The sequence below is a fragment of the Dromiciops gliroides genome, chromosome 4 (genome assembly GCF_019393635.1).
Source record: "Dromiciops gliroides isolate mDroGli1 chromosome 4, mDroGli1.pri, whole genome shotgun sequence".
NCBI classification, from domain to species: domain Eukaryota; kingdom Metazoa; phylum Chordata; class Mammalia; order Microbiotheria; family Microbiotheriidae; genus Dromiciops; species Dromiciops gliroides.
The window spans coordinates 470036579-470050505 of record NC_057864.1 but is presented as its reverse complement, the minus strand read 5'-3'; the positions used below and the strand labels follow the sequence as shown (position 1 = coordinate 470050505).

The following is a 13927-nucleotide window of genomic DNA, read 5'->3' as shown; positions in this document are numbered from 1 at the left end:
GTGGCTCCTTCCTTCTAGCTACTTTTTCCTCTTCAATTCAAACTCAAACCCAGAAGCTTTATTATTACCTAGAAAGAACACCTGAGGCGGGTGTGGAACTGGGTGCCCATTGGCCCAGGGGCAGGGCCCTGTGGAGGATGTACTCTCCTTTTTGGTGAAAATTATATCATACAAAATCCACCCCCCCAAAAAAACATGGATATTTCTTAAAACACATCAAAATAAAACATGTCACAACACAGAAGAAAGTTCCCCCAGTCATGCCCACAAATATCTGACCCCCAAAAAGCACCAGAATCACCAAGAGCGTGAAGGGGCTCGTGCTGGCATTGAACACTAATTAACTTTTATACGGGCTACTGGGAGGGCTGCCTTACAGAATTTTACAACCCCAGCACGGAGCAGGATTCCAAGAGCCAATGAGCGGGGACATTCAGTTTAATAGAAATACTCCTTAAGACCCACAGCCTGGGCTGTTTTCTGCACACTGCTTAAGCAAGACTTTTCCTCCTTATTTGGGCCATGTCTAGCCAGTTTCCTGCAAATCCAAAGAGGAGAAACTTCAGACCTAATGCCATAAATTCAATGAAGTAATTTATTACTAGCTGCCTATCAGCAGCAGTGGAGGAGGTGTCTAAACTCAGAACTCCCCACACCAATAAAATCACAGGCCAGACCTCCTCCAACCAAAAAAAAAAAATCTTTCATTCAATTTAAAATCAGACTCACGTTGTTCTGTTCTTCTGCTTATAAAACTCATTTGTCTAGCAGTCCCCCAAATATTAAAAGAATAAATCATGTTTCAAGGAGTGAAACTGTTCTTTCAGTTAGTTGTACAAAATGCATTTGCTGATTTCGAGAAATGCGTATGAAAAAGTTTTCATTTGGTCTATTTACAAAAAACCACTATTTTGAGAGTCTGAGCGGTAGCCTCTTTTCTTGGAATACAACCCTAGCTGTGTTACAGAGAGGCAGCCTGAAGAGAATATCATCGAAATAGCCAAAAAGAGATTAGCCAAGAGAGAACCTGACCACATGCTGACCAAACACAACACAAAGGAGGGAGGGGTGGTTAAAACTCTCTTCCTTAAAACATGAAGAATTCTTCTTTCTCAGAGAGAATGTTTAATTGCTTTTGTAACTGATAAGACATTTCATGAGCACATACAAAAATCAGCAAAGAATGGGGGGAGTTGGACTCTAATTCTCATTGGATGGTTCCTTATTCTCTAACAGTGCTTTGCACATAGTAAGCACTTAATAAATGCTTCATTCATTTATTCAATCAATCAATCATAACGAGATTCTAAATCTCCCAGAGCACAGAATGTAGTGGCATACGAGATGGGGATTTGAAGAGGGGGTGCCTAGGAAATAAGGGTTAAAATATTCCCATACCCACTCATGATGGAAAATGTTCTCCATATCTAGAAAAAAGAACCGGGGAATCTAGATGCAGATTGAACCATACTCTTTCTGCTTTTTGGTGTTTCTTTTCTTTTTTGAGGTTTTTCCCTTTTGCTCTGATTCTTCTTTCATAACGTGACTAATGCAGAAATATGCTTAATGTGATTGTACATATTTGACCTATATCAGATTGCTTTCTCTCTTGGGGAGGGGGAAGGGAAGGGAGGGAGGGAGAAAAATTTGGAACTAGAAATCTTATAAAAATGAATGTTGAAAACTATCTCTACATGTAACTGGAAAATAATAAAATACTTTTATGATTAAAAAATAAAGCTAAAGTGTTCAAAAAAATATTCCCATACCCTAGATATAATAGAACCAGGAATAGAGTATATCCCAAGCTCTGCTAATTAAGTTCATGCTGTCAGTCACTACTATCATTTCTGGGAGGAACCTAGTCCTTTGCTACTCAGAAATTAGGGCAAGGTGGGAGAAGCAAGCAAATGAAGAGTGGGTAAATAGGGATTACAGGACAAATAAGTCAAAAGGATGATAAGGAAAAAGATTAACTGGCCAGAAACTAGAAAAATGATAAATACCTATCATATATACAAATATACATACCCATGTATGCATACATACATGTACAATAACTATAATACAAATGAAAATAACCTTCAAATGAAGGCAAGCCCTGTTGTAATTAGAATAGCCAATCTGCCCCCAACCCAGTGAAAAGGTGAAGAATGACACCTCTCTCCTTTCCTTCCTTAAAGAGAAGGAGGGTAGGGATGGGCGGGGAGAAGGAGATTACAAATGGATGAGGTGGGGGAGCCTACGGATTCCGAATGCTGCATACACCATCAAAAAGGAGCATCGCTCCATCTATAGGCTTTGCTTGAATTCTTTCCCTGTTAAAAGGGAAGGCTTAGGGGCAGCTAGGTAGTGCAATGGATAAAAATCAGGCCCTGGATTCAGAAGGACTCGAGTTCAAATACAGCCTCAGACACTAGACACTTACTGACTGTGTGACCCTGGGCAAGTCATTTAACCCTCATTGCCTCACAAAATAAAACAAGAAACCAAAACCCAAAACAAAAAATACAAACAATGGGCAGCTAGGTGGTGCAGTGGATAGAGTACCAGCCTTGGAGTCAGGAGTACCTGAGTTCAAATCTGGCCTCAGACACTTAACACTTACTAGCTGTGTGACCCTGGGCAAGTCACTTAACCCCAATTGCCTCACATTTAAAAAAAAAAAAAGGGAAAGCTTATTGGAGGGAGGGATAGGGAGCCAACTTGAAAATAGCAGTGATGAAAAAAAAATAAATAAAACTTTAAGTTATAAAAAACAGAAAGAAGAGGGATCAACGGTTATTCTCTCATATTCTCCACATTGAACAGACTTCCCACTTGCTACCAAGGTTGCTTAATCAGAGTCTGGATGTTCCCAGTCACTCATCAGTCAAACACAGCTTTGATTGGCAAGTCTGGCTAGGCCAAAGGTGCCTGAATAATTACCACTGCAAACAGCCCTCACCTGATCTCCGTGGGAAACTGGGCATTGGTGACCAGGAAGCTGGAAATTCTATGTTGGTGCAGCAGTTTCAGGAAGCAGTTGATTTCTGGGTACATGATGGGCTCTCCCACAAGCGAGAGGGCACAATGCTTCACCTGCAGACCTTCCTCCAAGCGACTGGCTCGCACACCGGGAACTCCTGGGAAAGGGAAACAAGGAAGCTGACCCAAAAGGGCAGATGGAGACCAAAGACGTCTCGTCACTTCCTAACTGGATCGGACGAGGGAAATTCGGGACACTGCGAGGTATCCAGAGGTGGCAGAAGCAATCGGAGTAGACAGAAAGGGGAAGGGGTTTCTTTGATTCAGAAAAATGTCAACAGAGGCTCCTCAGTTGAATCATTAGGGGTTGCTTAAATGAAGCAATATGGGCAGTCCCCAATTTTCTTAGGGGCTATCTTCTGTTTGTATCAGAAGGAGAAGCTCTCCCAGCAGTACTTTATACAATACACATTTCTTTGTACAAGACTGTGTGTAGGAGGGGAAAGAGAGCTGCCCTCACAGCCTGGAAGATCTGGGTGCGAGTCTTGCTTCTGACAGATACTCGCCTTGTGACCTCAGGAAAATTACCTATCTCAGCGCACTAAACAAGCTGCAGAAAAGCTGACAGTCTGCACCGACAGAGGGTATTCCCTCACCTGGGAATTCCCTACAACGCTGAAATCACAGTCCCCATCGCACTGGACAAGGCACAGTGTTAGACACCGGGCATCCAAAGATGAAAATGGACAGTCTGACCTCAAGGAGCTCACGGTCCAAGGGGTGTAGAGAGGGACACAAGCGCCACCGAAGGAACACAGATGATAATCTCGAATACCCACAGCCCTTCTTGACCAGTGCCTAAGAAAAGAGACCCCTCTCCCCCTCCATGTGAGAAGTCACCACAAGCCTCCAGGAATTCAGAAACAAATCAATCCCAGAGTCTGAGTCCCCCCATTCAGATGCCCACTGGTCCTAAATGTAGGTTTATTTGAGAGGTGATGGGACGCCACAGAACCAAAGAGTAAGACTGACCAGAACCGTGCTCTAAGAGCATTATGCTGACAGAGTAACAGGAAGGATGCAGGGGGAAATGAGGCTGGCTGCCGCTGGCCTCCTGAACGAGCCTCCATCTTTAACACCAAGGCAGAGATCAGAAGGTACATCAGGCAAGTCTAAAACAAATGACTCCTCCTCATGCACCGTCTCTGGATCAAAATTACCAACATATTTCTGAAAAAACGATACCTAGATTCCCTCTGGTGCCTAGCGACTGTTCCTGGAAGGGCCAAGACACAATCTCTCAGAAAAACTCAGATGAAATCATTTCTTTCTCTATGTTGAAGCAGTTCAATGCGTTGAGTGCAGGATGAAAGGTGTCCCAGGGGCAGGGGACAGACAGCCTATGCAAGGGCCCAGGGATGGGATAAGCCAAGTAGAAGAGGGTGGCTCAGATGCAGAGCGAGGGAAGGGCAGTGAAGTGTGTCACACCTGGAAATGGAGGACGGAGTTGGCCTGCGAGGAGCTTTAAATGCCAAACAGGAGAATCTGGATTTCCCAGTGGGTTTCCAACAATCTACCTAAAAACCTAAGTTCCCTGAAGGCAGGGACCACTTCATCTTTATCACTACCATAGCCCAAGCAGAAGGAGCCACTGGAGAAATGCCCAATGCATCCAACTGAAATGAACAACATCCCAGACCCCCAGCAGACAGGAGCAGGGGAAAGGTGTTAGTTACACTTGGTGGGAGTGACGTAGGAGCAAGAGCTGTCTCCTCCATTACTCACTGGTCAGCTTCTAATAGCTCTATTGCCAAGGATTTTTTTCTCTTGGCCTCTTTGGCTCTCAATAGAGTAGGTAATTCCACAAGTCCCTGATCTCACCTGTGCGGTGAATGCCTCCCGTCGTACAAGCAGCCACCCCTCACCTTCGCACTTCACACCCAGGTCCATTCAGTCATCAGGTGCAGAAAGGTGTTGTATGGTGTCGTATGGCGATAGTGACGACATCAATGACGATGACGCATTCATCAGGAGCTTGCTATGTGCCAGCTGCTGTTCTGAGTGCGAGGAACAGAAACCAAAGCAAGCAAAATGGGACTGACCTCAAGGAGCTCACACTCTGACTGGGGCAGACGATACCCAAAGGACAAGTGGAAAGGCAGCGAGATCCCCCTGGGGAAGAGGCATGGAGGCCTACTCTGGGTGAGATGAGGCAGAATGTCACCCATCAAAGCCGAGGGACCCAGGAACAGAGTCCACGTGGTCCCAATGGAAGAGGATGAGGAGGTTGGCCAGAATGCTGGTCCTGGAGTCAGGAATGCCTGGATTCAAATCCTGCCTCTATAATTCGCTGTGTGACTCTGGACAAGTCATTGACCTCTGTGGGCTTCAAGCAGTCTCTTTTCTCCATTACAAGTCCTCAAGAGGTTGAAGATTTTCATCAGTGGAAGAAGTCACAGAGTCGTTGGATTTAAAAGTCAGAAGGGACCTCAGAGTCCATGTCACCCCACTGCTACATACTCAACAAATGGTCATTCAGCTTCTGCCTGAAAACCCCAAGGATGAGCAGCCCAGCATCCTTCAAGGCAGCCCCCTGGACCTCTGGAAGGCCACAGGTGTTAGGGAATCTTTCCTAATAGCAAACCTAAATGAGCCTTTTGCAAGCTCCCCCCAATCATTGGCTCCCTGAAAAACTGCTCCCTGTGGCCCCCACACACACCACTTTATACCTGTAGAGCTGCCAGGAGGAGGCGCGGTGAGACTTGCTCTCCAACACCCACAAGGCTCAGACTGCCTAACGATCAGACCTGTCAAGAAATGAACCCTTTACCGTGGGAAGCATGTGCCATCCATGGTCGAGCAAAGGCTGGGCTGACACTGGTCAGGTGCCCAGTAGGCATTTCTGCCTGTGCACAGGTTAGATCTGATGACAAAGTTTCAACCCTGAGACTCTATGACTCCTTCCTGAAAGTCACCAGAGGCTCCACCTGATGTGCTCGAGGTCTTCCCTCTCACTTTGAGTGTTTTCTGTCTACCCAGGGCAGCCCTTTGGCTGTTTGTATGCTGCTGTCAATCAATCAGCGAGCATTGTTAAGCACCTACTATGTGCTTGGCACAATGGATACAAATACAAACAATCCCTTCATGCAACATGCTTCCATTCTATCAGGGGAGACAATGAAGAATATATACAGATTAAAACACTTAAATACCAGGTAATTGGGGAAGGAAGGCACATGGTAGTAGTAATAGTAGGCCTCCACCAGTCGAGGAAGACCATGGATCAGCATCTTGAAGAGCCACAGGCCACAGTGTGGCTGTGCAGTCCGATGTGGGAGCCGAAGCTCCTGAGTGACTTATAACCGGTAACTGCTGCATCCCGTGTTGTATCTACCCCATGAGGAGTAGCTGGAGTATCCTCTCCAGGGCGCTGGCCTGGGCAGATCAGTATGGAAAACAAGCTGTTGCCCATGCAGCAGGTTTTCCCTCTCCGCAACATTGGTGGATCCAAAGGAGAGGCAGAGCCAATACAGTTTGGCACCAGTGCCACCACAGGAGTTGCCAGAGGGATGTGATGTCCAACATCCAACTGCCTAAGGGACTCCGACTCCTGATTTTTCCTCGGGGATAACTCCCGAAGCCTTTCCCATATATGGGTATAGCCGCAAGGCAGCGGAGGTTTCAAATCAGGGTTCCTTCCCCTAGGCGGGTTGCCTGCCATGGCTAATGAGCCCCACCTGCCCGAAGCATCTGGTTTTTAAGGCACATGGAATTGGAAGGAATCAGTAGTGTTTAAACCACACCTGGAAAGGACTTGATGGATTCTACAGGGTGAATGAAGGTAAGTTGGGAGCTCATTCCTGGAAGCCAGAACAGTGGAATTGGGGGGGGGGGGGGGTTGGTGAGGACAGAGAAGAGGCTATGCTGGAGGGCAGAACTCAGGAAGGGGAATGAAGTTTGATGAGCCCAGAAGGATGGGCTGGGGCAGGTGCTGAAGGATCTTACAAGCTAAACTGGGTGGTTTCTATTTCATCCTTAGAGGTGATAAAGAGTCCCTGCAGTTGACTCAGCAGAGAAGGGACAAGGTCAGAGTGTGCCTGAGGGAGATCACTTTGTCATCCCTCACTCTCATTCTATCAGAACGGAGCTCCTCCTCCTCAGGAGAGGTCTCCCTTGCGGTGGGCTCCTCTCAGCTAGCATCACACAAGTCACTGGGGGGGAAGAATGTGCCACAGTCTGCTTACTCCAGGGCACATCTTTGTCCACAGTCCTGGACATCTCCTACAATGTAAACTGTGTTAGATGATGGCATTCCGAGAGTGGCAGGCATATGGCATCACCAGAACCACAGGATCACAGAGACCCAGAGCTGGAAGAGACCTTAGGGGACACCGAGTCAAAATCCCTCATTTTGTAGGTGAAGACACATTCAGGAAATCATTAAAGATTACACGGCTAGGAAGCAGCAGAGGCTCAGGACCTCCTAAGTCCGAATCCAGAACCATTTCCACTGCACCATCCACAACAAAGAGCTTCTCGGGATCAAGTTCCCCAATGTGCTCCATCTGAATCTCCTTGGCCCAGTCAGCTCTGGGCCACGTTCACTGCCTATCTGTACAAGAGAGGCACGTATAGGCATGGGCTCACTCAGGGCTTCCCATCCAACTGCATATTGTAATCCGGGAGGTTTGCATTTTTCATCTATTTTGGTTTTGGTTTTGTTTTTTCAGTAAGGATTGTTTGGCTGATCAATCTCGAATAACTCTGTACTTCACCAAAGGGACTTCATAGTAATCCAGGGCTTGGTACAATTAGTACAATGTCATTTGCAATTAGAAGTATTTGGAAAACTTCACTAGAGGCATAATCCTTGTAATTGGACTCAGTACAGGATATCCTGGCAAACACCTCAGAAAAGCAAAGGTTTTCCTTTGTTTTATGCCTCAGTGAATGCTAACACTCAGTGAAAATGGCCAAGCTTGGGAGTAGCTAGGTGGTGCAGTGGATAAAGCACCGGCCCTAGATTCAAGAGGACCTGAGTTCAAATCCAGCCTCAGACACTTGATACTTACTAGCTGTGTGACCCTGGGCAAGTCACTTAACCCTCATCATTGCCCCGCAAAAAAAAAAAAAAAAGAAAAGAAAATAACCAAGCTCACATCTGCAAGAGAACACAAACACCTCCGGATATCCTTGGTTGCCCATGGGGGAGAGGGGGGAGTGGAGGGAGCACCATCCCATCTAGGTTCTTTTTCAATCTTTTTGAACCTTCCTCTCTTTGAGATATCTTTAAAAACCCATCCCTAAAGTGTCTTTAAAACTATATCACTGCTAGCACAAAATTCTTCTATATGATTTTGGTGAAATCAGCTGCTCTTCCAATTTCATCAAGTCCCAAGTCCTTTCCTGACATATTATTATCAAGGGAAAAGGGGACAGGGCCCAGATGTGATGGTTCCATTCGCCTTGACTCTGAGAACAGATTGTCATAGAAACACTGGCACATTCTGTTCAATTCGGCACACTTTTTAAAGCTCCTACTATGTATGAGGTTCTGCACTAGTTGCTAAGGACAAGAAGATACTGTTAAAATAAACACTTCATGAATATCCTCTTTCCATGTCCATCTCTAGAACTCTTGGGGCATCCTGGCTGAAGGGGGTTTCACACCAAGATTTCTACAGGTTGTTTCTTACATGTTTCCGGCTATCTCATGAGGTGACACTGCTCAACATCATCCATCGTCCTCCTCAATAATGTTTCTCAAGGTCATATTATGCTACCCTTGGTTAGCATGACCCTCCACTTGACAGAAAGATCAAGTGTTTGCCAGCTGATATGGGTTCTGGTCTCATTAACATAGTGTCTGGCACACAACAGGCTTAACAAATGTTTATTGAATTGAATTGAAATTCCCATAAGAAATGGGGATAGAATCGAGGTTTTACTTCTCTCCATTTCCCATTTTTTTTAGAGTGAAGAGTTTTGTTTAACACAACTCTGGTGGGAGCTGCTGTTATTCTACCCAGTGATATCTTTTTCCTTTCTTTTTGTTTCTGTTACTTGGGGGGGGGGCAGGTAATGAGGGTTAAGTGACTTGCCCAGGGTGACTGAGGCCAGATTTGAACTCAGAACCTCCTGAATTCAAGGCCGGGGCTTTATCCACTGCGCCACCTAGCTGCCCCCACAGTGATATCTTTTTTTCTTTTTACTAATTCAATATTGGTTTTTGATCCTGGTTCTAACTGGCCGATGACTGGGCTGAACACGGACAGCAGATTCTGATGTGACTGCTACTCAGTAGTGGGTGTCCAGTCTTTTCTTGTCCCCTAAGGTCCCTTCCAGCTCTGGGTCACTATGACCCTGTGGTTCTGGGGACGCCATATGCCTGCCACTCTCAGTGCTCATGAAATCACTGTCTTCTGGTTTTCTTCCCAAATAAAATATTTGTAATGCTCATCCAAGAGGCTTCTGGCTTGATGAGAGATACCCCAGCCATGCTCCACTGGCATCATTTTTAAGAACAAGGGGTCTCCATGCCATGATGAGGCATCAGGATAGGACTTGTGTGGAGTGTGTCTGAACTAAGTTTTTAAAATCCAGATTGAAACTTGGTCCTTAACTAACCTCGTGTTGCCTAGGCAACTCAAAATTAGATATAAAATTTCCTAGTATTCAAAGGCCATAATAGAGTATCATTATCTTCAATCCCCAGATGAGCAGAGGGTAGATTCAATCTGAACTCTAAAATTAGGTTTATCTTCAGGGAGTTGATTATAGCTGGTACAAGGTCTCTAAGGTTTCATTAAGTGTATAGGAACTGAGATGCAGTCACTGATCAGTAGGGTTGACTTATAAACTATTTAGAAACAACTTTGATCAACTAGACAAGTCCCCAAATAGCAATATCTAGATCCATCATATTTGCTCACTTTCACTGAAAAGCAAATTTTTCCAATCCTGTGGTTACCCTCACAAATGGAAGGGTTTGTAATCAGAAGTTCTCCTAATAGCCTTAAAAACAGCAAAGACTTCAAAAAAACATAAAGGCAACTTTAGCCTCCTTTACTTGAGAAAATGTATGTTCCTTTTCAAAGTTTGTTATCTTGGAAAAGGGTAGTGAGATCCACTAATCTAATTGCTAGTCAAGAGAAAAGAGGGAGGGGCAACTGGGTGGCACAGTGGATAGAGCACTGGCCCTGGATTCAGGAGTACCTGAGTTCAAATCTGGCCTCAGACACTTAATACTTACTAGCTGTGTGACCCTGGGCAAGTCACTTAACCCCAATTGCCTCACCAAAAAAAAAAAAGAGAGAGAGAGAGAGAAAAGGAGGAGGGGGAGAATCAATCAATTAACTAAATCATCCTTTAGCATTCAGTTAATTACTAACCATATCCTATCTGGTACACCAGTAGAGATCTCGTAGCCAGAGCTCACTTACTGAACTGAATTTAGAAAAATGAGACCCAAATGGATTTGAGAATCATGGGCATACTTCACTGTCTTAGAGGAAAGCAAGGAGAAGACAAGACTACCTTCTTATTTCCTTGAAACAGGAGGGATAGGGACAGAGGGCAGCCTAGGAGACACCACACACACGACTGGAACAGCAAATTGTTTTTGTTTGGGGGTTGTTGTTTTTTTGTTGGGGTTTTTGTTTTTGGTTTTTTTGGTTTGGTTTGATTTAGTTTTGCGGGGCAATAAGGGGTGACTTGCCCAGGGTCACACAGTTAGTAAGTGTCAAGTGTGTGAGGCTGAATTGAACTCAGGTCCTCCTGAATGCAGGGCCAGTGCTTTATCCACTGTGCCACCTACCTGCCCTCTCCAACAGCAAATTGAGAGCAATGTTTACCAGTACAGTGTCTTTTTCCAAGTCATTTATAAGAAATGCTTTCAAAAAGTCCCCAGGCTTTTCCCTAAAGCTGTATATTTTTGACAAACTACATTTCCCAAGAACATACAGCCTCGCTACTCTACAAATTGATGATTTTCTTCTTAATTAAACAATGTGTTTTATACCTGTTACCTAATATTTCTTCTTTAATCCCAGATGCCTTCTTATGGTATAGTGTTCGCCAGGTTCCTACTGAGTTTCATTAAATATATGAGAATATTTTTATGAGCTTCTAAACTTTCTCCCCCCCTCTAGAAATATTCTCCACTCCACCTTTAAAAACTGCTCAGCCAGTATTATCATTTACATTGATCATACAGATCATTCCTATTTTTAAAATTTATACTAAGGTTTAAATACGCCTCTCCCTTCACCACATAACAATATAAATTTAATTCACAGTTCTTCAAAGTGGCATTTCTGGCTAAAGGACAAAGACAATTATGCAGCTGACATACATCCAACTAACAGGAACTTTCACTGTTCGTTTCTAGACAAAGAAGGGTCTGGAAATACGTATTTTCATTTATTCTTTCTTCATTGTTTAATTTACTTATTAATGTAAACAGCTTTTTTATTCAGTGTTCTCTCCCCCATTTCTTTCTCCACCAATGAACGACTTCTTCTTGTCAAGTACCCCTCAGCATACCTACCTTCTATTTTAAAACTCTACTTGTTATCCATTCAATACCCTCCATTTTTGGTTCAACCTTGAGCTATGGATGAAAAGGCACCACTAGAGTCTGGCAGGAAAGAATGAAGCCTGTCGGCACATCTCTCCTCAATCCCTTATGCAAAGATACACTCTTTGCTTTGCTTCCCCCTTCCCTCATCCAAACCTCCAACCTGAGGCAGGTTGATTGCTTTGTGTCAACGGCTGTACCACTGAGAGGCTAAAGGGACAAACAACATGCAGGAACCACGGATAAAGGGGTGGTCTTTTAAATGATGCCAGCAACATGCCTGTTTTCTTTTTCTTTTTCTTTTTTTTGGTGAGGCAATTGGGGTTAAGTGACTTGCCCAGGGTCACACAGCTAGTAAGTGTCAAGTGTCTGAGGCTGGATTTGAGCTCAGGTCCTCCTGAATCCAGGGCAGGTGCTTTATCCACTGTGCCACCTAGCTGCCCCACCTGTTTTCTTTTAATATAACAAAAGAAGCCATATCCTCCCCTAAAACAATGTATCTCTGAAACTTCTAAGATCATATTAAATTTCACTGAAATCTGTTAAAAACTAAAGAACGTGTTTTCATTGTTGTCTTTGGAAAAGTCATCTCCCAAAAATTTTAATCAACTACCATCTTGTTTCAAAATGGTGGACCAAACCAGACATCAGCTCATTGTGAGGGTGTTCCAGATGGAATCAAACTTAGACAACTGCCTAGAAAGTCAGTGTGGAAGGAGAGCATGGAGTATTGGGAAGAGCAGTGAATCTGAGGGCAGAAGATGTGAGTGTGAATCCCCTCTCTGATAATTACTGGACAGCTTTAGGCAAGTCACTGAATCTACTCTAGGCCTCAGTCTCCTCCCCAATTAAACCAAAGCAGGGAGGAAGGAGGGAGGAAGGAGAAGGGATAGTCACAGACACAGACCAGATGATCTCGAAGGTCCCTTCTGGCTCTAGATCCCATGATCCTGAAAATAAACCCAAATGCCAGGCTATGGGGCTGAAACAAGGACTTTATTTCACCTAGTAAGTGGAGCAGCAAGACTTATATTTGTTCTTGCATTGTTCATTTCAGTCATATCCAACTCTTCATGACTCAATTTGGGGTTTTCTTGGCAGAGATACTGGGCTTTGCCATTCCTTCTCTAGCCCATTTATAGCTGAGGAATCTGAGGCAACCAGGGTGATGAAGTGACTTGCCCAAGGTTACACAGCTAGTTAGTATCTGAGGCTGGATTCGAACTCACATCCTCCTGACTCTCTAGGCCCAATGCTCTGTCCACTGTACCACCCAACTGCCCCTGTTCATTCCTAGGGAACCCCAATTTCTCCTCAATGGCTCAAGGTTTACAACAGAAAATTTTCAATCAATCATTTCCTTCAGTGATTCATTCATTTAATTATCAGTTACCACACATGGTATAAATAACAACAAAAGTTAAAGGATGCAACTATATTTCTACATCAAAAACATTAACTGGCCAATGCAAGAAGAGCCCCTGTCATATGAAGAGATGAGTGCCTTACATGGAGAAAATGCTGACTAGCATGGACACTCTGACCACATCCAGACAGCAGGGGCTGGTTAATTTTGCATGTGCACAAAAAAAAAAGCTGGGAAAAGTCATGAGAATGAGGCATTTTAAGGAATTGGTAAATCAAGAGAAATGAGACAAAATGTCTTCAGACAGCCAGAAACAGGTACACTAGTGCAAAGGTCCACCGTTCTCATTCACCTCCAGCCTGCCCTGACACAAACTCCCTCTGGCCTCAGGCAGGACTCCCACCCCATTCAAACCTGGCCACTTAGCTGAAATTGGAAAGCAAAGAGGGCAAGGATGCCCGGGATCCTAAAGGAATGCAACCGTATCGATAAGAGGGAAGCCATTAAGCTAATGTACCAGGTGGGACAAGCAGGATTTATAGCAGTGGTTGGTGTGCAGGCCTGAGTGGGAGGTGAACCAGCAAGCTAGGCAAGGCCAATGGAAATGATTTAGTAATCAGATAAGAAGGATGCTAAAGAAATGATAAAGGAACAGGATTACTGAACATTGGTAATACTAAATAGTAAGCTGATCTCAAGTCTTGGAAAAATAATGACAAGAAATATTCAACTGGCAAAATGTTTTTCTCACGTCCGTTGTGTCCAAGACAGAAGGAATTTTTCCAGAGATACATTAATTAAATCTGGAAGGTAATTAGGTTCTCTTTCCAGGCTAGCTCCCCAAAGCCATAAAGTATATTTCAACTACAACTCACTGATGTTAATAACACACCGGGTTTCTGATGGAAAATGTACTTGGATTTCCAAGTCAAAGACACTCATTCCCAATTTTACCTTTGACAAGAATGGATTACTTGGTATTAGTATTGAAGGAGCAGAGGCTCTATCCAAAGGGT

At 44.3% G+C, this 13927-nt stretch overlaps 1 protein-coding gene across 1 annotated transcript in view; it reads right to left on the bottom strand.

Annotated features, from left to right (window-relative positions):
• LOC122753604 (S-adenosyl-L-methionine-dependent tRNA 4-demethylwyosine synthase TYW1-like) overlaps positions 1-13927 on the bottom strand; it is a 244033-nt gene that overhangs the window by 123720 nt on the left and 106386 nt on the right. Inside the window, exon 12 of the mRNA XM_044001116.1 lies at positions 2948-3125. Within this exon, the coding sequence (XP_043857051.1) occupies positions 2948-3125 (178 nt within the window). The remainder of the gene's footprint in view (positions 1-2947; positions 3126-13927) is intronic.